This window comes from Oryx dammah, unplaced genomic scaffold (assembly GCF_014754425.2).
Source record: "Oryx dammah isolate SB20612 unplaced genomic scaffold, SCBI_Odam_1.1 HiC_scaffold_2, whole genome shotgun sequence".
In the NCBI taxonomy this organism is placed as follows: Eukaryota; Metazoa; Chordata; class Mammalia; order Artiodactyla; family Bovidae; genus Oryx; species Oryx dammah.
The window spans coordinates 38,324,490-38,351,596 of NW_024070186.1; the positions used below are offsets into that span (position 1 = coordinate 38,324,490).

Consider the following 27,107-nt stretch of genomic DNA (forward strand, 5'->3'; position numbering starts at 1 on the left):
CAAAGCATATGAGTTCCCGAGAACAAGTACTCCCTTAAAGAAGAGAAAACTTGAGGGATTATGGCATATCTTTTCCCTGAGATCATTTTTGCAGATGAAAAACATGATTATCAAACTTTAAAAATCTAAGAAGATTAGATCCTGTAAAAAACTGAATTATTAATAGTGATGCAGATGGTCTTAAGAAAGCTCCCATAAGTCAGAAGAAAAGATTTAAAGATGAAAAATATGCACATAGTTATTATTTGAGAGAAGTTATTACCTAATAGTAATAAATAATAGTGGAAATGTTCACCACTATAAAAGGGAAAGTCTACTCAGATTCAAAAACTTCACTGAAAGCAAGACAAAATTAGTAATATAGACCTATACCTAAAAATATCCTGCTATAATTTTTGGATTTCAAAGATAGACAAATTTCTAGAATAATCCATTTTAAAAGTTATGAACATCAGACTTCTCTAGAACAATAAATGTCAGAGTAAGATGGAGTACCAAGTACTATTTTGAGAGGGAAAGATTATAGAAAAACTCGACATCAACCAAAGCACAACAAAGTGACATTTTCAGATGTGTCAGGATTCCAGAAGGGAGCTGCTATAATCTCTTACATGCTGACCTATAGAGAAAACGTCTCTGTAGTTTCTTCAGAGAAGAAAACTCTGAAAACAGAGAAAAATTTACAAGTCATATTTCCTAATTATAAGGCAATAAAACTGAAAATTACTCATAAAAGGACAAAAAGTTTAAAAAGTAAAAGATCATATTTGGTTCAAGTAACTCTTAGATCAAAGAAGAAACAAAAATGAATTTCTAAGAATTTAATAAGTAATATCTATGAGAATACTATAAGTCATAATGTATGGAATATAATTAAACATATACTGAGAGCTGAAATGTTTTATTTTAAGCAAAACCAAATTAAAATGTATGTTTTTTGATGCTTTAAGGTGTGGTAATTGTATTGAGTGCATTTTCAAAGGAAACTTTCTCTTTTAAGATTTATATTGGAATATTTATTTTAGAGATAAAAACAATGGTTAGATTAAGTATTTCTCTTTCTAGATCAGAGGGTCATTTTCCCATTTCTAAAAAATATTTATGAATGTGTGAGCAGTGTTATTTCTTACATGTTATACAAATAATTGAAGCTTAATTAGCAGTATAACTAAATAGTAATATGCCAGTCTCCTTCAGACAAATATAAAAAATATTTAAAGCAATATTTTCCTCAGTGAATGTTAACTGACTTATTGTCATTAATAGGTAATTTTTAAAAATGTGTGTGTTGAATTGTATCATAAAAGACTTTGGATTCCAAGGAAAATCTTGTTTCCAACTCATTTTGAAGCAATCCTGTTAGTCAGAGAGTCTCCACACAATACAGATATAAGCCTAAGAAAAAATTGTAACAAGTATTATGTGTGGAACTTAGGCTTCCCTGGAGGCTCAGTGGTAAAGAATCTGCTGCCAGTGCAGGAGATGTGGGTTTGATCCCTGGGTAGGGAAGAACCCCTGGAGAGTATGGCAAGTCACTCCAGTATTCTTGCCTGGAGAATTCCATGGACGGAGGAGGCTGGTGAGCTACAGTCCTTGGGGTCACAAAGAGCCAGACATGACTAAAGCTACTGAGCATGCATGCATGCATGTGGAACCCTCACTGCCTCAAACAGCAGAATTTTCCTTATAATAATGATAATTCAAAGGGATTTGAAAATCATTTTCATTTTCCCTCATTGCACTTACCAGTCTCCCATTTGCAAGTAAACTTCCATTGCGGCATATTTTCATTGGCCCAATAAGCCCAGTAAATATATCTTTGGTGGGATCCACAGCAGAATAATACATCTTAGCTAGACAGACAGGATCTTTGTGGGTGGGTCCCACTTCCCTGGGGACAGTCCACTCATAGGTGAATGTTCCTTTGGGTGCCACATGGGAGCCTGAAGGAGGAGGCTCACCTGTAAGAAAGGTCACATGGAGGAGGTTAAATTTGCTTTCTAATGTGGTCATTTGAGCCATGGAGTAGACTGGGTTTAGTCTAGGATAACCCACTTTTGTGCTCCTTTTATAAATTAGACTGGAATCCCACTGGTGTCAGGTCACAAACAGGTATGATTTCCCTCAGGAAGTCTTCTCTATACCTCTGTCTGAGATTGGTGCTTGCTATGGTCTGAATGTTTATGTTTCTCCAAAATTCATATGTTGGACTCCTAATGCCCAATATGATAGTATTTGAGGTGAGAGGTGATTAGGTTATGAGAGTGGAGCCTTTCTGAATAGGGTTATTGCCCTTACAAAACAGATCCCACAAAACTCCCTAGCCCCTTCCTACATGTGAGGATACAAGAAATCAAAGACCCAGAAGAGGGTCTTCATTGGCTAGCCTTGACCTACAAAAATACCTAAATGCTTTCATATAGTAGAATATTTTGTATCATTAAAATTATACCTATAAAATATTTATAAGGTAAGAAACCAAACTCTGGGTACAAAATTATAGCAATAAGTATATTTATACACTAGGGCTTCCCTGCTGGCTCAGACTATAGACACTCCACCTGCAAGGCAGGAGACATGGGTTTAATCCCTGGGTCAGGAAGACCCCCTGGAGAAGGGAATGGCTTCCCACTCCATTATTCTTGCCTTGAAAACCCCATGGACAGAGGAGCTTGGGTGGGGGAGGGCTATAGTCCATGGGGGTCACAGAGTCGGACATGACTGAGTGACTAACAGTTTCACTTTTTCATATTTAAATACTATGATATCAAAATATTATGTGCACAAATGGAAGAGTGAAGGACTTATACAAAAATATAATAGTGGTTGACTATAGAACTATGGATATTATGTTTGGCTACAAATTTTATATTTTTAAAACATTCTAAAATGTACATCGAATAACTATAAGAATATTTTTTGAAATTTAGCAGTTACCCAAATAGAACTCTGTAAATGTGTAATTGATACAATCCAAGTAAGTTACTTTCAGTATTGTCAAGAATCACCCAATTAAAATAGGATAGAATCCCACAAACCAACTGCAAATGGTAGGAGAAGAGATTGACTTGCTTCCTGGCATGATGCCTGAGGATGGTATATGAGAAGGTTCCTCAGAAGTTCCTGCCTTTGGTTTTTTCAGGGCCGTTTTCCTGGGGCGACTAGCACAGTGGGTTATAAACATTATTGCCTGATTACCAAATGTACTCACTTCCACTCGGTGAATAGTATGTGCCCTCGTTGTTCTTATCGACTCTCACTCCAATGGGCTCAATACTGAGGGGATGGGTTGCTTTGTTATGGAAAGTGACTCTGATGGTGTCTCCCACCTCTGCAGAAATGACGGGACCTAGGGATAAAGAGAGAATTATTATCCTCCCTGATATCTAACCTACAGAATACCTAAGACTGTTGATTTCTCTGTCTTGTCCTCTAAAAAGAACCTCGGAAGCAACATGCTTATTATGGCAAATGGAAAGCTTGGTTTTTTTAAAGTCCATTATCAATTTGACATGGGGAGTCTGGAAAGAGATGAGAAGGGTTTTTTGAGTTAACTTCAAATAATGAAATTTGTTGCCATGTTTAACCAAGTCAGTTCACAAGCTTCACACATCTATGAAACTACTCAGTACCTGCACTCTCCTCATCCTAGTTTACTGTGGACCAGACGTGTGCTATTAGGTCCCAAGAGCCAAGTTCAGTTCAGTTGCTCAGTTGTGTCCGACTCTTTGTGACCCCATGAATTGCAGCACGCCAGGCCTCCCTTCCATCAACCAACTCCCAGAATTCACTCAAACTCATGTCCATTGAGTCGGTGACACCATCCAGCCATCTCATCCTCTGTCGTCCCCTTCTCCTCCTGCCCCCAATCCCTCCCATCATCAGGGTCTTTTCCAATGAGTCAACTCTTCGCATGAGGTGGCCGAAGTACTGGAGTTTCAGCTTTAGCATCAGTCCTTCCAATGAACACCCAGGACTGATCTCCTTCAGAATGGACTGGTTGGATCTCCTTGCAGTCCAAGGGACTCTCAAGAGTCTTCTCCAACACCACAGTTCAAAAGCATCAATTCTTCGGCGCTCAGCTTTCTTCACAGTCCAACTCTCACATCCATGTATGACTACTGGAAAAACCATAGCCTTGACTAGACAGACCTCCAAGAGAATGCCATAAACATTGACCACCCAAAAGGGGTAAGTTAAATTTGTCTTGGATGTGAAAAGCAACACTGTTGTGTATTTTCCATCACCCAAATTAATATTATTACTAAATAAAGAATAAAAACAGATATATAGTACAAGTATTTTATGTAATATATAAAATGATATTTATTGAAAGTTTCCTATGTGTTCTCCTGAGTATTTATGTGAATTATCTCATTTAATCCTTATGACTGCTTTATGAAGTAGGGACTATTGTTGTTACTATCATTCTTGCTTTATAGAAAGGGGGCAGGCACAGATAGTTGAGTATTTCAAAGGTCACACAGCTAATAGGTGAGGACGGACAGTGAGGACAGTCTGAGTCCACGCGCTTGCTATTCTGCCCACGTGCCTTCGCAAGAAGAGATCTCTGGGTTCTGCCTGGGGAGAAGGAGGCTCTAAAACAAACCCAATGGTCTCATTAGTAGCTGGATTTTATTTCTAAGGGAATGTACCTTTAACTAAAAGCAGAAGCTAATAGCCTCACTGTCTATTAAAACAAAGTCACCCCTTACCTCTTTGAAGAAAGAAAAAAGACATTCAATTGAAGTCAGCCTGGCTTTTCATGTTGAAGATTTACTACGGGTAAATTTACATTTGGGAAAGTGATTGGCTACTGCGTTTTATTGATGTTTGCTCCTCCATGAATAATTTGTATGTAGAAATCATGCTTCAGATTCCGAAGCTTCTGTTCTTTAAGTTGGTTGTAGTTCAGAGGAAGAGTACATTGTTGTCGTTTAGTTGCTAAGTTGTGTCTGACTCTTTTGTGGCCCCACGGACTGTAGCCCCCCAGGCTCCTCTGTCCATGGGATTCCCCAGGCAAGAATACTGGAGTGGGTTGCCATTTCCTTCATCAGAGGGTCTTCCCAACCCAGAGATAGAACCTGCATCTCCTGCACTGGCAGGAGATTCTGCATTGAATTGAGTCTGCAATTCTGCATTGGCAGATTCTTTACCGCTGAGCCACCGGGAAAGCCCAAGAGTACGTTAGTATTTATGTATTCTGTGCAGACTTACCCAGGATGCCAAGATGTTCCTCTTCAGGGCCTCTCTCTTTTTGATTAGAGAAGGAGGCATCTGTGTACTCACGATAAACCAGCTTTTTATACGACCCTCCGATTCTTGTAGGACCCTGTTCAAAAAATGCCTCTGAAGCACTGCCAAAAGAGAAAGAGTTTAATTCTGGAGCTGAGAGCAGATCAGAGCCCAGTAGTCACACAGGATACTAACTGAAAAGTTCTGACCAAGGCTTAGAATTATTACCCATGATTTGCCAAATACTCAAATAAGCAGATAGTACTAGGCATTCTGTAGAAAGATATTAAGATTGGGGGTGAAGATTCATGGCACAGGGATTAATTTTTTTTTTCAAGTGAAGTGAAAAAAAATTTCAAGAGGACCCATGTTGACCCCTGACAGATAATAACTTGTCCTACAATAGAATCTTTTAAATAAATTATGAACTGTCTAAAAATAGAGTAACTACTGTTTATTGCATGTTAGCACTCAGAAACATTCATTTATTGTCGGAAACTCACATGACGATGCAACAAAATTGGTATTATTCTCCCCATTTTACAGTACTCTGCATTTCTGTTAATAGTCTTTCTTAATTTCTTCAGTATTTTCATGATATCCTTTCTTTTTTTCTTTTTTGTCTATTCTTGATTGGAGGATAATTGCTTTACAATGTGGTGTTTCTTTCTGCTATACGTAACATGGATCAGCTGTAAGTATACATGTGTTCCCTCCCTCGTGAACCTCCCTCCCACTTCCCACCCCATCCCACCCCTCTAGGTTGTCGCAGACCACCAGGTTGCGCTCCTTGCGTCATACAGCAACTTTCCATTTCCTATCTATTTTACATATGGCAATGCACATATTTCGATGCTGCTCTCTCAATTCATCCTACCCTCTCCTTCCTCTGCTGTTGTCCTGAAGTCTGTTCTCTATATCGGAGTCTCTATTCCTGCCCTGCAAATAGGTTAATCAGTACCATTTTTTTCTAGATTCCATAAGTATGTGTTAATATACGATATTTGTCTGACTTACTTCACTCTGTGTAACAGGCTGTACGTTCATTCTCACTAGAACTGACTCAAATTCGTTCCTTTTCATGGCTGCATGACCACATTTTTGAACCTAGTGTCTGTTACACTGCACTGGTGTGTCTTGTTTGTTCCTTCAGGTGATTTCTCTGGGTCTTTTAACTGGAAGTGGTTGCTCTACCTCTTCGTTGTACTTACATTTCCCTCACTCTGAGTTTAGGAGAAACAGTTATCTACCGTAGTCATGGAAGGCTGTACACATGCGGAAGCGCTCCTGTGTAGTTTGTGTGGGTTTAATACTTTTTGGCCCAAGGGCTGCTTTGAGTTTGGATGCCTTCCACCTCTTTCCTCAGGGTGTGTTCCCATTATCCCCTGAAGGGAGTGTGCAGATGCGGTGGCCTGCCAGCACTCCTGGGAGAGCACACAGGGAAAGATGCTCCTCTGGGGGTCCCACCTCTCCCCTCTAACAGCCCCCAACAATGGCGCTCTACACTCTCAGTCACTCACACTCCAGCCCCTGCAGGCTGTCTCTGGTGCATCCCACCCCAGTTCTCCCCCTGGGTCTGACCTCTGAAGCCTGAGCTTCAGCACCCAGCCCCCATCTGCATCGGGCATCTCAGGCTGGGGAGCTCAGGGCCTTGGTATTGACTGTCTGTGCAGGCAGGCCTCTCTCCATTTTTCCTTCTGCAAACTGGTTGTTGCGCTCTTCTCTGAGGTGAAGCTCCCCCTCTGTCCCGCCAGTGAGGGGACTTCCAGAGTCCAGGAACATTTCTTCTCCCACAGCTCCCTCCAAGTGGCACAGATCCTGTCCCAATTCCTCTCTCTCTCTTTTTTCTTCATTTGTCCTACCCAGTCATGTGGAGATTTTCTTGCCATTTCAGAAGTCTGAGGTCCTCTGCCAACATCTGGTAGATGTTCTGTGAGAATCGTTCCACATCTTGACACAGTTTGGATGTATTTGTGGGAGCAGGTGAGCTCCAGGTCCTACTCTTCTGTCATCTTAATCACTCCCTCCCCAGTCTCTTCATCTTACAGATGGAGAAATTAAATCTCAGAAAGGCATTGGACCTGACAAAGCTGCCCTTTTATCTCTTCTCCTGTACAGACAAATGTACTGAACACCTGCTCTTTGCCAGGAGCCCTGTCATATGATGATGACATACCCGTAAGCAAATGGACCCACCATTGTCCACATGGACTTTGCATCTGTCCCAGAAGACAGACTACAGACTGTTCAATATAACAACATGTAACAAGCACAGGCTGTTATGAAACATTTCTCCTGGAGTTACAGAGGGCAGGGAGAGGCCTCAAAAGCTTTCCAAAGGAAGAGATTTTAAGAACTAGCTAGAGGAGAAGTGGCATTAAAAAGATGGAATATGTGTGGTGGGGAGAATGGGGCAGGTGTTTACAAAGAGGGAACAGCCTGCGGGAAGGCTCAGAGAAGAGCATGAGCATAGCATGTCTTATAAAATAGTGCAGGACCATTACACGCAGGGTAAGACAGAGGATTGGAGAATGAGGCTTAGAGAGATGGGGGATGGGTGGGAGGACCTAGTTAAAGTTTCAGTACATCTCAGGGCTTTGAAACATGTGAAGATTAAGGATTAGCGTTTTACGGGATGTCCCTGGTGGTCCAGTGCTTAAGACTCTGTGCTTCCAATGCAGGGTGTGTGGGTTTGATCCCTGGTCAGGAAACTAAGATCCCATGTGCCACACTGCATGGCTAATATATATATATAATATAATATATATATATATAATATATGTATGTATGTAATATATTATATATATATATTGGAGAAGGAAATGGCAACCCACTCCAGTATTCTTGCCTGGAGAATCCCATGGATGGAGGAGCCTAGTGGGCTAGAGTCCACAGGGTTGCAAAGAATCGGACACGACTGAGCGACTTAACTTTCAACTTTCAAATTATATATATATATATAAATTTTTTAAAAGGTGCCAGGAGCCAGCGTGGGGAATCCTGCCCGTGGCAAAGGTCATGAGGAAAGGGGCCTGACAAAACTCAAAGGCGAGATCAGGCCTCGAGGAAACCCCTGGGCTTTCTCGAGCATCTACTCCCAAAACCAGTCTGCCTGCCTTACTGCATTATGCTTTCCACCTATTCTTCTGACATTACAGGGGCCTATCCCCAACCACCTTTCCCTGGAAGAAGTTAACTCAGAGCTCCAGTTAACAGTCTCCTGCATACAAAAGGAGTGTTTCAGATCAAACCCCTCTGATAGCTCTCTAACTTGCCTTACCCGGACTTTTACAACTATGCATGTGATTGTTTACAGCCCTCCAACTGTGAGAGGCACGGGAAGCCTAAAACATAGAGCCTTTCAAACAGTTAAAAGTTATTAGAGTAGTGCTGGTGTAGGATTTCATTATTGGGCCAATGCTTGTTGCTAAGATCCCATATCTCTTATCCACTGTGCACCTGGGAGTGCATTAGTTAACATAGTTGGAATATAAGAAAACAAAATAGTAGCCTTGAAACTAACCACATCAGACTTTTGAGCTAATTGGTTCTTTCTTTGTTGTAACTCACTGCACCTTTGCTTCATGAAAATGTAACTTTGTTTGATACTTTCTGAGGCTGACATAGATTAGAAATATAAAGAAAAAACACTTCAAGGGAAAATAAGTTTTCTGGTTGAGCAGCCTTTATCAAAAGAGGGTCTTAAAATGTTCACAGGCCTCCAAGGCCAGAAGATAATGTACACAACATCATTTGTGGGAAAGGTATAAAAGTCCTTTTGAAAATAAAGTTATTGGGCCTCGCTCACTGAAGCAGCTTGGTCTCCCTGTGTCAATCATTTTCTCTCTCCCTCTCCCTCTCTTTTTCAGGCTGATCCCTTGGAGCATAGAGGCTCCCTGCGTTCACTTATCTGCCCGGGTTTATAAGACCTGAACGGGAAGACGTTCTGCATCTTCACTCCCTTGGGAGACCGGGAGGGCACCTGTGGCCTCCGTGAACAGGGCAAACTTCTTGTCTCGAAGTTTTATTGGTTCTCTGTGTAAACCAAGGAATATCAGTCTCTTTTTCTCCACTAATTTTCCTACTACAGTATTCTTTCCTAATCAAATAGTTCTTACTTAGGATGTCGACTCCGTCTCCCCTTCGAATTCCCTGGATCCACCAGGGCTGGACCCTGGCAAAAAGGATTAGTGTTTTAGGAGGATTCCTTAAGTAGTTGGAAGACCATGGTAGGGAGCCAAGTCAGTAGGCTTCTCTTAAAATCTCAATGAGGGTAGTGATGACTTCAGAGGTACTAGCCAAGAGGTTAGAGAGATGCATACAAACTTCCTGAGATAGTTAGGATATAATGAGGCAGCATTTGGTGAGAGAAGGAGGGACTGGTGAAGGAGGGAAGGAGTCAAGTGTAATGCTGAGGTATTGGGATTTGAGTGATGGATGAATGGCAATACCATTCGTATAGAGGAGAAAGCTCAGAATTGTGCAGAAGACAGAGGATTCAAGCTTGGACATATTGATTTGGAGAGGGCCTCATCCAAGTGGGGTGTCCACTAAGCAGTTCAGAATGAAAATCTGCCATATATAAGAGCCTTCTGGGCTGGAGATACAGTTTAGGGAATCATTATATCTGGCTGTCAGTGTAGCAGGGACTTAAATCTCTGCTTCAGAAGTCACAAGCTTGGGTAGAGCTCAGCTATTGACCTGTTGAACAGAATTTCTACTTGAAATGATGAAAAAGTTCTGGGAGTCACAGTGCTGAATATACCCAACCTTGTGAATATAGCCAGTGCTGCTAGATTATACAAGGCTGGTTTCAGGAATGGAAAGCTAATGAATCAATCTTGTTTTCAGCATTTCCTGAGGATTTTCTTGAGCATCTGACAACTTTTCTATTCTTTTTCATGGACTCAGAAGTCCTGTTTCTCCAACTTGGACTCACTACCAAACACCTCAATAATTACTTAGCAGTCTAGTTCCTCAATTTCAAGTATCAGTTAAAATCTTAATTGCTGAATAGCCTTTTATGATTTTTTGAGGAGGAGGCATATTTTGAAATAATATCTTTTTTTTTTTTCTGAATTACCTTCCCGGTGCTCTTAAATTTTCTTTGGTGAAGGCGTCTATACCAGAGGGTGCATAGTTCCAGATGACTTCTTCAGCAGCGATGTAATAGTGTCTAACATGTTTGCCATGGATATTGTCCTCAGATGAAGACTTCTTACAGTCTTGTACCCAGAAAAAGGCCTGCAAACCAGCTGAAAACCACACAGAGGTGCCACTGTTTAATGAAGCCATTGTTATCTCTCCTATTGCCTTATCAATGCTGCCGGTGAAATGACAGAAAGAAACTGAAGAAATAGACAGCTACAAACAATACTATGAATGAGTAAACAGCTGCAAATGAATCACTCATGGAAAATTCAAGCAGTGAAAAAAAGCCTATATTCCACCAAGAAGTGGTATTACTTGTGTTTTTAAAAATGTGGAACAAACTTCAGTGGGATTTCACTATGACGATCTTTTGATGAGAAAAAAATAGGACACATTAATAGATAAGTGGTGTGGGGAGAGATGCACTTTCACTATTTTATTTCACTGGGGTTTTTTTGGCAATGTCACGTGGCTTGTGGGATCTTAATTCCCTGGCCAGGGATTGAAGCCTTGCCCTCTGTTGTGAAACGGCAGAGTCCTAATCACTGGACTGCCAGGAATCCCTCACTCTTTTATGTTATCAGTGAGTCAGCATTGAAATAGATAATGCTTTAATGAGAAAAAATAAATGGTGAAGAGAAGCTTTGCCGTATTTTAAGGGATATGATGGGATAGATGAGGAGGAATAGAGTGATCATGTATTTTTATCCCTCCCTTAGATAAAATGGTTATCCACCTGCTGTGCTGGGCCTGCTGCAGCCAAGGTCACCTTTGATGAATGAGATTATATTTGAAGTTCAAAGTAACCTACTCAAAGACCCACATTAGACCTAATTTCTTCAGGAAATCAATATTACAAACTAATATTTTTCAAGAACTGGGGATATTTCTTTTCCTTATATTAAAGAGATGGAAAAGAGATTTAGCATGTAAAACCAAGGAATAGCTGGACTCATAAAGAACAAAGTTGGTTGTATTTAACAGAATCAAGTCAAAACGCAAGTTACTTTTCAGCACCAGTATACACATCTTCTGGTGTTTAAAATATTGTATATTTTACAAATCTGAGTAGCTATAAGCAGTATTATACTTTTACGGTAAGACTATACTTCAGGACCAATTTTTGTTTTCCAAAAATTAACATATTTTCAGCTTTAATTACTTTATAATTGTTCCAGTCTTTGTCTATTTTAAAAAATTAGATGATGATCCATACTTTCAGAGGAATAAAATTAACAATTCAAAGTTCAGATCATTCCAAAGATATTTAGCTTTTAGATTCTAATATCCAATAGTCACCCCATTAATACTGTAACTGAGACATGTTTCTTTTCTCAAATGACAGTTAATTTCAGGTAAAGATGCCTTACCTTTCAGATGGTTTAGATTTTGACAGCTAAGCATCCATTGTCCAGGGTTCTGAGCCACCATAAAAGCATCAAAGAGGGTAGCAGGAAAGAGATTGATTGTATCAACACGGTAGTTCTTGCTAGTCAACACTTGCCCATGGAAGAAAGCTGCGTGCACATCAATTTCATTACCCATACCAAAAAGATACCATTTTACTCTGTCCTCAGCACACATGGAGAGTCCTGGGAGACTTCCAAAAGCATATCCATTCACAGCTGTAAGTCAAGAGCAGAGACTGTGATTAACATATATTGGTACCTGGAATATTGATAGTTAGCGCTACAAAAATAAAATCAATTTGAAATGGAAAATACCTGGCACACATGTCACTATTCTTCCTTTCTGTACCCACATCAGATATTATTAATCAATCACAGCACTCTTCATTTTGGACCTGAATTTAGCCTCAGGTTTTTTGTCAACACAGTATTAGCACATGAACACTGAAGATGAAACCTATTTGCTCTCCTTGTTATAAACTATACACCTTGGTATGTTCATGTGTATATTTGCAAATACAAATGTGTGCATACATACATACATACATATAAATGCACACACATATATAGTAAATAGAAAAAAGACATGCTTATTTATGAATCAACCATATGCATCGTGTTGGTAGTGGCAGTATGGATGATGTCAAAGTTTTCTTGCTTATTTATCAGAACTTTTCCAATTTTCTACAGTGATGTGAGTTGCTTTTTCAATAAGAACACAAAGGAAGCTTTTCTTTTTAACTTGAAAGACAAAATCGGAAGCAATGTGAAGGAGGAAAAGATCTAAAAGGTCAAAAGCAGAATGGCCTGAGATTCTTCTAAAAAACTGAGAGGCACTGTTCAAACTGGGAGGTCTTAGAGTTAAAGCAGAAATCAGTTCTGGGAAGTACTGTGAGTGAACCAAATGCAACAGAGATACCAAACCAGGCTTAGCCAGACTGGAAGTTTGAGTCTCTAACATTTATTTTGCTTAGCACAGAACAGAGGCTAGATTAAAGTATGGAAAGAGGATCTTCCAGCCAGAAATAAGCAGAAGTTAGAAACAAAAATCTGTCCTGTGTTTAATTTGTTTATTTTTCTGCTTTGATAGTACAGTTATTATTGCATTCTCAGTTTCTGCATAAGAGCTATTTTTAAGAAGCTAAACACAAACAAAAATCTATATTTATTGGTCTAGTTGGTATTAAGGGATTTGAAATTTTATGCAAATTCTAAGTGATAGACTATCTTAATAAACCCATTATTTTGTGTCTGAGAATTAAGGAGAAGCCTAGGCAGTAAAGAAAGCATTTTTAGAAGAAATAAAGTGAGCTAAAATGTAGGGGAAAATGATGCAAAGTTGAGGGTGGTAATGAAGGATAATATGTATGTAAAAGAAATCTTTTAGAATTAATGGTTTGAACTATTTTCTTAACTATAGTGCAATGCTTTAAAATATAATTTAATAATTTTAGGCTGCTTTAATTTTTAGGAGTCAGGAGAATATTGATTTATCCTTATTAGTTTTGAAATGGTTTGATGTATCTGGCTTTCCCTGGCTTAGAGTTTTGATTGGGCCTGTTTAGCTGAATATCTATTTGCATACCCAATATGCTTTGTTACCAAGGGCATAGATTAGAATACACTACTTATTCATGTAAGGGAATAAGCTTAGCATAATTCATGGACTGAGAAAAATAAGAGAAAGTTAACAGATCCTGTGTAATCTTACAATACATTCTGTTACTCTCCTGGAAGTCTTCATTATCTTTTTCAACCTTCTCTGGTTCAGAGCAGTAGGTTTTAATGTTTTCTTCTAGGTACCAGCTGAGATTTTCATCCACCACAGAAAACATTACCACAAATTCCTTGTCAATATTTTTTTCTTTTTCTTCATCCAGAGAATCTGAAGTGAAAATGACTATTTCAGTAGAACTTAATTTTTAGCATGAATTTTAACAGGTGATTCATATAGTTTTAAACAGTTTTAGTATTTATTTTCCTAACAGACCAGAAATCTGGACCAGTCATTCCTGTTTTATAGACTTGGAAATATTTAGGGAATTTATGTTCGGTAACCTAAATGTTGCTTCATGCACCCTTTTCTCTCCTTATCCTTGCCTACTCTTCTGTTCCTTTTTTTCTAGACTCACCACCCCTCTACCTTCCCTGCTCAGTCATAACACAGAAGACTTAATGTATATTTAAAGAATAAACCTCCCTGTCTACTGTCTTTGGTAATTTATTGTGACCAATAGTGAGAAAGTGTACCTTTTTTGCAGTGTATTAAAGGCCCAATGAGTCCTGAGGCAATGTCTTTTGGAGCATCAATGTGGGAATGGTAAATCCGGGTCACACAGTTGCTGTCTTCCTCACCAGGACCTTGTTCCGGGTTGGCATGCAGTATGTACAGACACTGTTCACCTGGCTGCACCTTGTCATCTGCTTTTTGCAAATCTGTGGTGTTATCAGGATAAATGGCCCCTAGGAAATGATATGCAATGAAATGACAGGTTGAATTTGAATGTGTTTGAACGTAAAAGAAAAAAATAGATGGTCTGTTAATTCATTCAGCAAACATTTATTCACTATCTAGCATGTATCCTCTTGGGAATGCAGTGATATTCTACTTGAGCACAAAAGAATAAGAAGCTAATGGCAACAAGGTCTGGAAGTTTCACAGAAAATGTCATTTTTTATACTTGACTGAGTCTTCAAGAAGCAGTAATAGATGAATTAGGACCATAGTGACTTTTGGGTGCAGAGTCATGTCTGACTCTTTGAGACCCCGTGGACTGTAGCCTGCCTGCCAGGCTCCTCTGTCTGTGGAATTCTCCAGGCAAGAATACTGGAGTGGGTCGCCATTACCTTCTCCAGAAGATCTTCCCATCTCATTCATTGGCAAGTTGCTTCTTTACCACTGTGCCCCCTGGGAAGCCCCATAGTGACTATGGGTTTGCAATAAACAAAAACAAAAACAAAAACACACTTTTTCTGAGAGTTCAGAATTAGGGTCACATTAAAATGCCATACAATTGTATTTAAAAAACAAAAAAATGTTTTTGCCCTGAGGTTATGGTATGGAAGTAAGAGCAAAATGGCTACCCTCTCCTATAATTTGAAGCTTCTTATATGATATCAGGTTTTTGCCTGTGAAATAACCATGAAATTGTTTTAATTTTTACTTTAAGTTTGTATTTTTCCAAACATATGCAAAAATTAAGAGAATAATATGATAAACTTCCATGTGCCCAAAATCTCAGCTTTACAAGTGATCAACTCAAGGCCAATCTTGTTTCATCTATACTCTCACCCACTCTAATCCCCATCATCAGTGAATTATTCTAAAATGAGCCCCTGACTCATGTCATTTCATTTATAAATAACTGAGTATATGTCTCTGAAAGATAAATACTCTTTTTTCTTCTAACACAGCCACAATACAATGATCATCCGTAAAAATTATTTATATCCTAATATAACATGAAATAGTAAAAAATAAGATGGCAGTAAACTTTTATGCTATGAATATAATTATTTTGTTTAGAAAAACACATAAATATATAAAAGATCAAAACATTCACCTTGTAAAGCAATCCCTCTTTTAAATACAAAGCCAATAATTAGTTAAGATGAATTTTATCCTAATTTCCAAGCTTGATCCTTATAATTCCCATGAACTGTAGCATGGCCTCAGTATTTTTTTTTTTATAATAACTGACATTTATAGAGTTCTTATTATATACTCTCACTGTTCCTATTTTATAGATGAGAAAACTGAAACATAGAGAATTGAAGTAACTTGCCCAAGGTCATTCAGCCAAGTAAAAGCCAATGCTGCACTCAAACAGGGTCCGTTAATTTTGAAGTCCTTGCTTTTAACCACAATAAACATCATCACCTGTCATCATCTTCGTCTCCATCATTACCATCACCATCTACTAAGAATGAGATCACAGGCACCAAATATAATCTTTGTTCTTCCCGTACCATCTTTAAGGATTCCAAGTCCTATAGTTAAGTGACCTTTTGGTTAACTGTGTCTCAGGTATGACTCCAGGATCATCCAGCCATGTGCACTATCTGGTTACCATGTGAGATGACTGTGCTGTGCCTTAGCTGGGACAAAGTTAGGATGGAAGTGAAAGTGAAGTCGCTCAGTCGTGTCTGACTCTTTGCAACCCCATGGACAGTAGCCTACCAGGCTCCGCGGTTCGTAGGATTTTCCAGGCAAGAATACTGGAGTGGGATGCTATTTCCTTCTCCAGGGGATCTTCCCAACCCAGGGATCGAACCCTGGTTTCCTGCATCGCAGACAGACGCTTTACCGTCTGAGCCACTAAGGTGACAATTGTTACAGTAAGTTCACAAGTAGGAACTTTAGAGATAAGACAATCCCCATCTGAGTCCTGTTTCTTCCTTCAGGATTTTTGTCTTTTCCAGGCTTTAATGCGCACTGTCTATTTCTCTTAGTTTGACTATTTATCTGGAAAAGTGTAGGGCACTGGGAAGGAAGTCCAGCTCTCTTTGACTCTCACTATGTGAGTTCACCCAGAAATCCTATCACATTCACACTCCACATAAGCAAGCACAACCAAGAGAAGCACAGCATTATTAGGATGAACCAAAACACTTATTCATAAAATAGTTCAGAGCTAAAGAACATTGTTACAGGTCTTATCCAGGAGGCAAGTCCATAATCTTGGAAGTTAAAAAATGCCGCTACTGAAAAGGAAGAGAGAATTCCAGCAAGATTTTGAGTTGAACTGACCTTCATGCTCCTTATAGTAAGTTAATCCATGTGCATGAAATGTATAAGGCCTAGAGGCAAAGTTTTTCAGATGTACGTAAACTTTATCTCCAGTTTCAGCTTTGATAATAGGGCCTAAAAACCCTAACCAGACAGGTTTTTCTATAACAGTCCTGAAGTTTTCATCTGTGTACTGAAGATATACAGCCTTCTTGTAAACACTTCCAATTCTATTGGGGCCATTTTGAAGATAGATATTGGAATGTTCCCTGCAAAGGAAAAGAAGACAACCTTATTAGAAGCCATCATTTCCAGGGATAACATTATAATGAAAGAGAAATGAATAACCATATCATATTAATGTTTGCTGTTGTTGTAAGGATGCTTCCAAAAAATGAAGAGGAGAGCTGGCATTTAGCCATATTATTTTAATAATGTGAGGTGTCCTACATTAGCTATATGGCAGACAACCACGTGTGAATGCTCCATAAAAATATAATACATCTCACCAGAGTATTTCTTATAAGATTTTAATGTTAAAGCACAGAGACCTTATGAATACATATAAATATATAAATTTATAGACTATAAAATTTAAGTGAAATGTAAAATAAAGCTAAGACATTTCTCACTTCTTGTGCACTTCTTTCAGTCATGAAGAAAACTTGAGTTTACAAGCAATCAATCTGGATGTGTGAGATGTCAAATTGTGTGTATATATTTGTTTTCCTAAAGCAAAACTAATAATGCTAAGGTAATGCTATTGTTTTAATTTCTTTTAGCAAAAGTAAATCAAAGTTGGAATTGATGCATATAAAGTATATGAGTTTTTAAATTACCTTTGATTTCAAATTACCCCTGTGGTTTTTTTAATCCCTTGCTAGCACAAGTACTTGAACACTGAAAGTTTATATTCTGGTTAGTGGCTGATTAATAGTTGCTTAAAACTTCCCTGAAAATATCAGCAAAGTGAATAGTAGCCAGGAAAAAAAAAAAAAGAGAGAGAAGAAAAGAAAGGAAAAGAAAGAAATTGAGCTTGATATTCAAACTTTTGAACTGATTCTTAAGTTATTGTCTTTAATGGAAGCCGGGGTAGGTCAGTGGAATCTACCTGTGGGCAGTGGCTTCTAGCTGTTCAGGAGAACTCACTTAAAACCTGGACTTCGGCAGCCCTTTCACACTTGAGGTCTCCTCCACTAGAATAAAAAATGCTAACATTCTGGCTGATGACCTAGGGTTTATGTTTGTGTGTGTGTGTGTGTGTGTGTGTTGCCTGCTTTGATCTCAGTGACTTTCGGTGCCTTACTATTTTCCACTCAACCCTTGAGGGGCTGTATAACCTAACTAAGGAATAAATTTAGGCTTGTTTTCTCAGTGGTAAGCTCATCGGAAAGAGTGAAGAACATTTTTCCTTTTTATTTTTTTTTCAAGATGAGAGCAGAGCTTGTGTGGGAGTGCTGATCTTTGTCTGTTGCAGAGTTTAAAGGCCTGTTTTTATTTTTTAAATCTAAGGCTCTGGCCTAATGTTTTTTAAATTTTCACATGCGTAGGAATCTACTGAGGACCTTGATAAATGCAAGTTCCTATGCTCCAGCCCCATTGATTCTGCATCTGTGCTGCTGGGGTGGAGTTCAGGCATCTGCATTTACTAACAAATAACCCCCCTGTGTTCTGATGCCTCTCTGTGCTCATGGGCAACCCAAGTAGAGGAGGCTCCAGATGCAGGGGGAGAAAGCTGCCCAATCCCAGAGACAGTGGGATTCCTGGATGCCTTGAGACAGAAAGGTGGCTGGTTCTGGTCTTGGCCAAATCTCTCCTGGCATGGTGGCATGGAGGTACCAGATCGAGCTTGAGTGAGGGGACCAGTAAGAAGGGTCTCTGAGCTGCATTTGGGCAGCAGGAACAGATGTTGAAAATAGCAGGGCCCCGTGCTCTGGATTGACCAGAGAGCTTCTACAATGAGCACCTTATAGTTGTCATGCTGGATTGTTTAAGCCCTGGGATTCTCAACTTGTTCACTGAAAAATGAATGAGATGGGAGTCCATTTCCCCCATCGTGGTGGGAGAAGGGCCAAACTGGAAGTTAGAAAAATAAAGTTACATCTTTTATAACCAATACGGCAAATCCGTGCTTAAGCTGTTATTTGTCATATTTGTTTTCATTTTCTAATTGTTGCAATTTCCATTTTGTTAAAACAAACCAAAAAAAAAAAAAATTGAGAAAAGCTCTGAGAGACTTTGAGCACATTAAAATACATGAAAAGACAGTGAGAAGGGGTGTGACGTCTTCCCCCTAAACTGCCACAGTAGTACTGACATTAGTACCGACAGGAGTAATCTTAATGAATAGATGTTGTAACAACAGCAACATTCCAAAGCACTGAAGGTCACTGAGATTAAAGACAGATTCATCCAGTCCACTTTGCTGAGAGGAGGTCAGGAAGAGGGCAGTTCAGTCAAGCACACAATGGCAGCTAGAAAGCTTATAGCTCAAAGATGGAATGCCTCTCAGGTCACATCAGAACCTGGGCCACTCAGGCTCACACAGACCTGTCTAAGCCTAATGGAAAGTTTTCACCAGTGTCTATGAATCTAAGAGATTCACCTTCAATGATATTTAAATAGAGGTTCTAACCTGTGTTTCACCATGCCCTGTTGATCTACATCTTGCTGTTTTATTTACTAAGTCATGTTCGACTCTTTTGCGATCCCACAGACTGTAACCTGCCAGGCTTCTCTGTCCATGGGATTCTCCGGGCAAGAATACTGGAGTGGGTTGCCATTTCCTTCTTCAGGGGATCTTCCTGACCCAGGGATGGAAACTTCATCTCCAGGACTGGCAGGTGGATACTTCACCACTGAGCCATCAGGGAAGCCTGATCCACATTTTAAATAAAGCCAAAGTTTAAAAATAGCCCTCAAATTCTTGAGGCTTCCTTTATATACAATGTGTATTTATACTTCCTGAATGTGCCTCTGAAGCATTAAGGAGTATGTCACATTTCATTTCCATAAACTGCAGCAGACTTTGTCAAAATACTTTTATTGCACTGAAATTCTCCTGTATTCATTATTTCCTGAAATAGGGGAAGTATTGCCTAAGCTTTGGGATTCTTTTTGTGTATACAAAGATTTTTTTTTGGAGGTGAGGGGAGGTGGTGAAAAATGCTTTAAAAATAATTGATCTGAACTTATAATCTATTCAGAAATTTTAACATTTGGATTTCTTGTATATACATAGCAATGTGCAAAATGTGTTTCCCATCTTGTCTTTTTTTCTGAAACAAAATTAAGTCTTAAGCAAATTGGTAAATATTTCACATAATGCGATAACTTGGGGGAGGTCTGTTTGTTTATGCTCTGTCTCCAAAGACACATCAAAGGGTCATTAGGGAATGTCTATTTAACATCAAGAGCACAGCTTTGGGGACAAAGGGTCAGTTACTGGAAGCTTGCAGGAAGCTTGCCAGTCAGCTATCCAGTCAAAGCGATCTATTATTGTTGTTCTTTGACCTGAACAAATTATTCACATTAATTGTTGTTCTTTCTGTTGGCAATTGTGATATGTTGTTTTACTTCATTTCAATAGATATATCCCCCAATAATCACATCCTTCTCTTTTAGCTTCTCCAGTTCTTAAAATTCTATAGTGAAAGTGAAAGTGTTAGTTGCTCATTCGTGTCTGACTCTTTGTGACCCCGTGGACTATAGCCCTCCAGGCTCCTCTGACCATGGGATTTCCCAGGAAAACAATACTGGAATGGGTAGCCATTTCCTTCTCCAGGGGACCGAACTTGGGTCTCCTGCATTGCAGGCAAATTCTTTACCATCTGATGAGCCAGCAGGGAAGCCCTATAATCCTATAGCAATTCTTCTAATTTCTGGTAGGCTCAGATCCAGAGGTGAGTTTTTAATGGTAGGGTAATTAAAACAATTTTTACACTACCTTAGTAAAACAATAATAATGGTATTCCCTCCCATAAATTCAGAATGCACTCAAGGAGGTCTTGGTTTATGTTTAGACATGATTACTAAAGTGTGGGTAATATATGTGAAAAGTCTCTGGATACTTGGCTTCATTACTTGAGACATAGTATATTAGTTTTCTATTGCTGCATAACAAATGATCACAGAGCAGCTTTAAACAGCACCTATTTATTAATTTCACAGTTCCATGGATCAGCAGTCTGGCATGGCATGACTGGATTCTCTCCTCAGGTTACCACAGCTGACATCAAGGTGTTGGCTTGGCTGAGTACTTGTCTGGAGGATCTGTAGAGAAGGCCACTGCCAAGCTCACTCAGGTTATTGGCAGAATTCAGTTCATTGTGGTTATAGGACTGAAATTCCTGTTTCTTTGCTAGCTCACAGCTGAAGACTTCTCCCAGTTCTTTAAGGCCATCTGTATTCCTTCCAAAGTGACTTCTTCCATCTCCAAGTCAGCAACAGTTTGTTGAATCCCCCTCAAACCTTTTTGAATCTCTCTGACTTCCTCCTCTTCCACTAGAGAAGTCTCTGCTTTAGACTAGGCCCACCCAGATCATGTCCCTAGTTTAAAGTCAACTGTATCCTTGAATATAACATAAACCATGGAAGTGATATATCATCATCTTCATTGGTTTATTTTAGGTTTAGGATGTCTTTGGGGGCAATTAAAAAAACTCTGCCTACTACACACAGGAATCACAAAGAAAAGTCCAAAAGTAACTGGTAGGCAAAGACTCAACCTGGGTTTATATAGCATACACTTGAGTGAGCTATAGGTTCTAACTAGCCTGGCTTCACTAGCACAGCATGAAAATTCTATCTAGGTGTTAGTCCTCTTTTGGATATGTTCTTGGGGAAAAATAGCAACTGTGATAATAAATCATAGAGCTTAAAAGTGTGAAATGGTATAGTTACTTCATTAGTTTCTGCACGTGGACTGTCTTATGTGAAATGTTTATACCACACCAGATTTTGCTTACTATGTATTATTTGGCAGCCTTGGAGTATAAGGCATCATAAATGACTTCCAGATAACTTTAGCTCATAATTTTACCTCTTCACGGAGAAGGCGATGGCACCCCACTCCAGTGCTCTTGCCTGGAAAATTCCATGGACGGAGGAGCCTGATAGGCTGCAGTCCATGGGGTCGCGAAGAGTCGGACATGACTGAGTGATTTCACTTTCATTTTTCACTTTCATGCACTGGAGAAGGAAATGGCCACCCACTCCAGTGTTCTTGCCTGGAGAATCCCAGGGATGGGGGAGCCTGGTGGGCTGCCATCTATGGGGTCACACAGAGTCGGACATGACTGAAGTGACTTAGCCCCTTAGCCACTTACCTCTTTAAGAATCATTTTTAAATTTAAGACCATTTTGGAAGAGGTAAAATGAATGCCTTTGTGCAAGTTTTTTTCTTTAAAATGTTTTGTTTGTACCCTTGTTTTTTTAAACATCATGTACTGGGAAAAATTCAACTTCTGTTATGATAATAATAGTAAATATAAACATTTACTGAATGGTTATGGTACCCTGATCACTCAATATCGTAATACTTATGATTATATAATAGAGTGCAATGTTGTTAGTTTGTTCTCTATTTGGTCAAAATTTGGGCTTTCATTTTTTTCTTGGTCATTGAGTCTGCTTATGTATACTACTTCACTGTAGTATTGCTGATTTATTTCTCAAACCTACAATAGCCTGGAAAACTAGGTTTAACAATGTTTGCAAGAACTGTGTTTAAAATCACCAAGCCTGAGTAAAAGAGCCTATGAAGTTAGTGTAAAAGGGTTTTGTGATAGTTCTTCTGTTTAAGGAAGTTTTCACTTACTTGTAGCTTCCTATAGGTCACCAAGAGAAAGAAGTAACCTGAAGAAAACTGGACCATTGTTACTTATTGCTACTATGTAGCTAACAAAATCAATACACATTTAATTAGTCTACCATGGGCCCAGATCACAGTATTGCATTTGCTAATTGTTTTTATACATATGTCTTTTATTCTTGGTGGTGGTGGTAGTTTAGTCGCTAAGCTGTGTCTCACTCTTGCAACGCCATGGATTGTAGCCCACCAGGCTCCTCTGTCCATGAGATTTCCCAGGCAAGAATATGGGAGTAGGTTGCCATTTCCTTCTTCAGGGGATCTTTCTGACCCAGGAATCGAACCTGGGTCTCCTGCACTGCAGACAGTCTCTTGCATTGCAAGCAGATTCCTTACCAACTGAGCCACCAGGGAAGCCATTTTTATTCTTGTGCTTAGTTGCTCAGTCGTGTCTGGCTCTTTGTGACCCCATGGACCGTAGCCTGCCAGGCTCCTCTGTCCATGGGGATTCTCCAGGCAAGAATATTGGAGTGGGTTGTGCAGGCCCCAACCCAGAAATCGAACCCAGGTCTCCCTCATTGCAGGTGGATTCTTTACTGTCTTAGCCATCAGGGAAGCCCTTAAATACAAATAACTTATTCCATGGACAAAGGAGGCTGGCGGGCTGTAATAGTCCATGGGGTCACAAAGAGTTGGGCACTACTAAAGCGATTAACACTTTAACTTTCACTTCAACTTAGGAGCAGAAAATATATTTCACAGATCTTTAACAAAGTTTATTGGAGTGTTAAAGTGACAGATAAGGCACTGATAAATATAAGGAAATTCTACCTTACCCCATAGAAAAGCTATGACCAACCTAGATAGCATATTAAAAAGCAGAGACATTACTTTGCCAACAAAGGTCCATCTAGTCAAGGCTGTGGTTTTTTCAGTAGTTATGTATGGATGTGAGAGTTGGACTATAAAGAAAGCTGAGCGCCAAAGAATTGATGCTTTTGAACTGTGGTGTTGGATAAGACTCTTGAGAGTCCCTTGGACTGCAAGGAGATCCAACAAGTCTATCCTAAAGGGAATCAGTCTTAAATATGCATTGGAAGGATTGATGCTGAAGCTGAAACTCCAATACTTTGGCCACCTGATGTGAAGAGCTGACATTTGAAAAGACTCTGATGCTAGGAAAAATTGAAGGCAGGAGGAGAAGGGGACGACAGAGAATGGGATGGTTGGATGGCATCACGGACTTGATGGACATGAGTTTGAGTAAACTCCGCAGGTTGGTGATGGACAGGGAAGCCTAGCATGCTGCAGTCCATGGGGTTGCACAACTGAGTGACCAAACTGAACTTACCCCACTAGAAAGAAATACTTCTGATAGAATAAAAAGAAGTGAACTCTTATTTTCCTAGTTAAAAGAAGCCACACATTTTCTCCTTTCTATCTGCCAATGTTTCCTGTTCCACTAACTGATGTATAACTCCATAAACTGACTTTTCTTATTTCATTCTATCTTCTGATTTATTCTATGGTGTAAACCTCTTCACACTAGAAGCAAGGGGAAATTTTGACAATACAGCCTATAATTTTGTCTAGCTTCCTACACACCTTTTATTCATTCATTTTCATTTATTAAAAAAATATTTTAGTGTCTCCAAATTCTAGGTACTAGTGATCACAGTGAATTTAGCAGATGGAGTTTCTGCCATCTCCATACATACTTTCCGCTTCCTTGTTCCAGATCTTCAAGGTCAGTAGCAGCTTAAACCTAATTCTCTGCCTAACAACCATCTTGACCTCTTTCAATCTGTTTCTCAGCCTATTTATCTGCACTCCTTTTTAACCTTCACAAGATGAGTGTCAATAATTGTATCTGGTTATATCACATCATCCTTTGGCATATTTATGTCCTATCCCCCACTATATGTTGAAATCCTAATCCCCAGTGTGATGATATTAGGAGATTGAGGTCTTTGGGAGGTGCTTAGGTCATGAGGGTGGGACTCTCATAAATGGAGTAAGTACCTTCTTATAAGGCAGTTCTGTAGAAGAGGCTCCAAAGACATTCTTAGTCCCTTCCGCCAAATGAGGACACAGTGAAAAGGCTATGAACCCAGAAAAGAGATCTTTCTAGAACATGACCATGTTGGCACCTTGAACTTCCCAGACTCTTGAGCTGTGAGAAGGGGATTTCTGTTTTATTATAGAAGGCTGAATGTATTAGCAGCTGGACATTCTGCAAATCTGATGCAAAGAAGCAGCAGAAATTTGCCACCTAAACTTATCTATACAAAAACATTAACATAGTATTGGCAAAATTGCTGAAGGTCTAGTCAATATTTGCTGTTCAGATATATTAAAAAATATCACAGACAGAGTGAGCAGTGCCATCCATAGTTTGCACAACTGTAGGCTGTTGTTGAAGCAAAAGGATATGATCGAGCCAATGTTGTATAACTTCCCCAGCACACACAGGACACTAAGCTATTTAAAAATAAAAAAGTTCTCTTCCCTCTCTGCAAAAAAATTACCAAAGCCCTTTTCTTTTCTAAATGTCTAGAATTAGAGACTTTGTTAAAGTATGGTCAGGGCAATGTCTAGCACTTGGTTGATGCACAATAAAACTGATTGGATTTTTGACCATGAATAATGGCAGCAGGACGGGTGAGGGCATGGAGTAGGACTGTGTGACAGTATTTTTTTTTCCTAATGTATCTGACCTTTTCAAAAAATGTATCTAGATTTCCTATAAAAAAACGTATATAATTGTTTGGTTAGGGAAAATGCTGAAGTCATACAAAATAATTGTTCTTGTGAAGCCTAAGAATATGTCATCTCCAGAAGAGGAGAACACTAGCTCAAAACCAAGCTTAAAAAAATTATTGCACGGACCTCCCTGGTGGTCCAGTGGTTAAGAGTCTGTGATCCCAATGCAGGGTCGCAGATTCGATCCCTGGTTAGGGAACTAGATCCCACATGCTGCAACTAAGACCCAGCAAAGTCAAATAAATGAATATTTTAAAAATATAATTGCAAAACATACTAGTTTTATTTACAAACAGTTATTTTTAGGTCAGAAACATTCCTCACTGATTATTACTAACTTAATAACTTAACTATTAGGTATTATCATCTATGCATTTATTTATTTTTTTTACTTTGAAAAACTTTAAACATACATAAAATTAATGAGAATAATGTATCCCCATCAACAGAGTCAACATTATGAAATTTAGCATACTTTTTAAGCTATTTTTTAAAGATACAGTGTTAGCAGCAAATGGTCATTGGGCTCATTTGTCACCATTAACAAGTATCAGTGTTAAAATACATTTATCACCATTAAAATACATCTTTAAATGTAAAGAATATGGGTTTGAGTAACAAATTTTAATTTGGTGTTTAGTGTTTAATTAACATTATTAAAAGTGATGACCTTCATATAGATAATCTTCCATTACAAAAATCTGCAAGGAGAACTTGTTTTTTTGTGTGATGAACTTTGCTTGAAATAAGGGACTTTTCAACTGAAACAAAGAAAACCTTTAAGAAAGAAAACCTTAAAAAAACCCGGGAAGTTACAGAGTTTTTCTGTACGTGAATGATGTGCCGAGCACTGTAAGAAGCTTTCCATGCACCCACTCTTTAAACAGCCCTATGAAGTATTCTTAATGTCTTTGTCAACAGATTAGGATGCTGAGTCTGAGAAAGATGAATGTAATTATCTGTCCAGAGTCATCCAACAGGTATTAGGTGGAGTCATATTAAGATTGTATTTGATATATAAAATAAATGTTTTTTTGAAGGATTAAAAAAGCCTTTAATTTTTACTGCTAGTAATCAGAAATGGAATAGCAAACAGAAAATTTTATGCAGTCATTTTTGGATGAAAGAACTTCTGCATAAACAGACAAAGAGCCTGAACCACAATGTGAGATGTAACGACCAGAAGGGGTAAAAAGAAATCCACACAGTTCCTCAGGACCAAGGGGGAAGGAATAAGGCAGCATCCCAACAAACAAACAAAATCCCAGGAATTACAGATTTATTAGTGTCCAGAGTTTCAAGTCCATATTTTTCAGTTTTTGTATATAACAAATTAAAGAAATATTTCATCTTATTGGCTTTATTTTTTAACTGATAATTTAGGTTTGGTCTACAAAGAAGAAAAAGCAATGACTTACGTGTCAACAGAAATAAGTTTCTTTTCCCCATGGTCAGAGGCATAGTTCCAAGCTGTTTCAATAATTCCAATGTAATAATGCTTATCTTTCGCCCAGACTGAGGTACCACATAAAATTAGAAAAATACAGAACAAGAAAATCTTCATTTTTTTTTCCCTCTTGGAGCCCAAGAAGCAATGGAATGAAATCAGAAGCAGGCAACTTTATAAATAAGGCTTTCTTTCTTTATTTGCTTGATTGGCAGAATGTTATGTTGCATAAGATGGAATTATTTCGTTAAAGCAAATAACATTTTCCACTTGGGTTCAGTTCTCGTAAACCCAGGAAAAACCTGGTCTTCCACTGCCTGGATTCTCTAATTACAAATAAAAAGTCAACAGTTATTGTTGGAGGCACTGGAGTGTGTGTAAGTCTGTGTTTCTACCATTCATTGTGTAAATTCCAGGAAGGCAGAGATCATGTCTAAATATTCCCTTTGTTCTTCCAACAATATGCTACAATACAATGCCCTGCACACAGTGAACTTTTAATAAATGGGGATGAAAATTATGCAAAATGAATCAAAATAAGCAGCTCTTTACTTTGGAAAAGTT

At 38.9% G+C, this 27,107-nt stretch overlaps 1 protein-coding gene across 2 annotated transcripts in view; it reads right to left on the reverse strand.

The window, feature by feature from the left end:
• The window catches only part of LOC120858428 (ceruloplasmin), a 61,979-nt gene extending 35,153 nt beyond the window's left edge, over window positions 1-26,826 (reverse strand). Inside the window, exons 1-9 of one of the 2 annotated variants that reach the window (XM_040234489.1) lie at window positions 26,515-26,826; window positions 16,546-16,793; window positions 14,046-14,258; window positions 13,507-13,680; window positions 11,757-12,011; window positions 10,319-10,490; window positions 5,218-5,357; window positions 3,212-3,349; window positions 1,747-1,961 (exon numbers count right to left, since the gene is read on the reverse strand). In XM_040234489.1, coding sequence (XP_040090423.1) covers window positions 1,747-1,961; window positions 3,212-3,349; window positions 5,218-5,357; window positions 10,319-10,490; window positions 11,757-12,011; window positions 13,507-13,680; window positions 14,046-14,258; window positions 16,546-16,793; window positions 26,515-26,660 — 1,701 coding nt within the window. In that variant the 5' untranslated portion in view covers window positions 26,661-26,826. The remainder of the gene's footprint in view (window positions 1-1,746; window positions 1,962-3,211; window positions 3,350-5,217; window positions 5,358-10,318; window positions 10,491-11,756; window positions 12,012-13,506; window positions 13,681-14,045; window positions 14,259-16,545; window positions 16,794-26,514) is intronic. The other variant, XM_040234496.1, reaches the window with a different exon arrangement.
• Window positions 26,827-27,107: the final 281 nt, after the last annotated feature.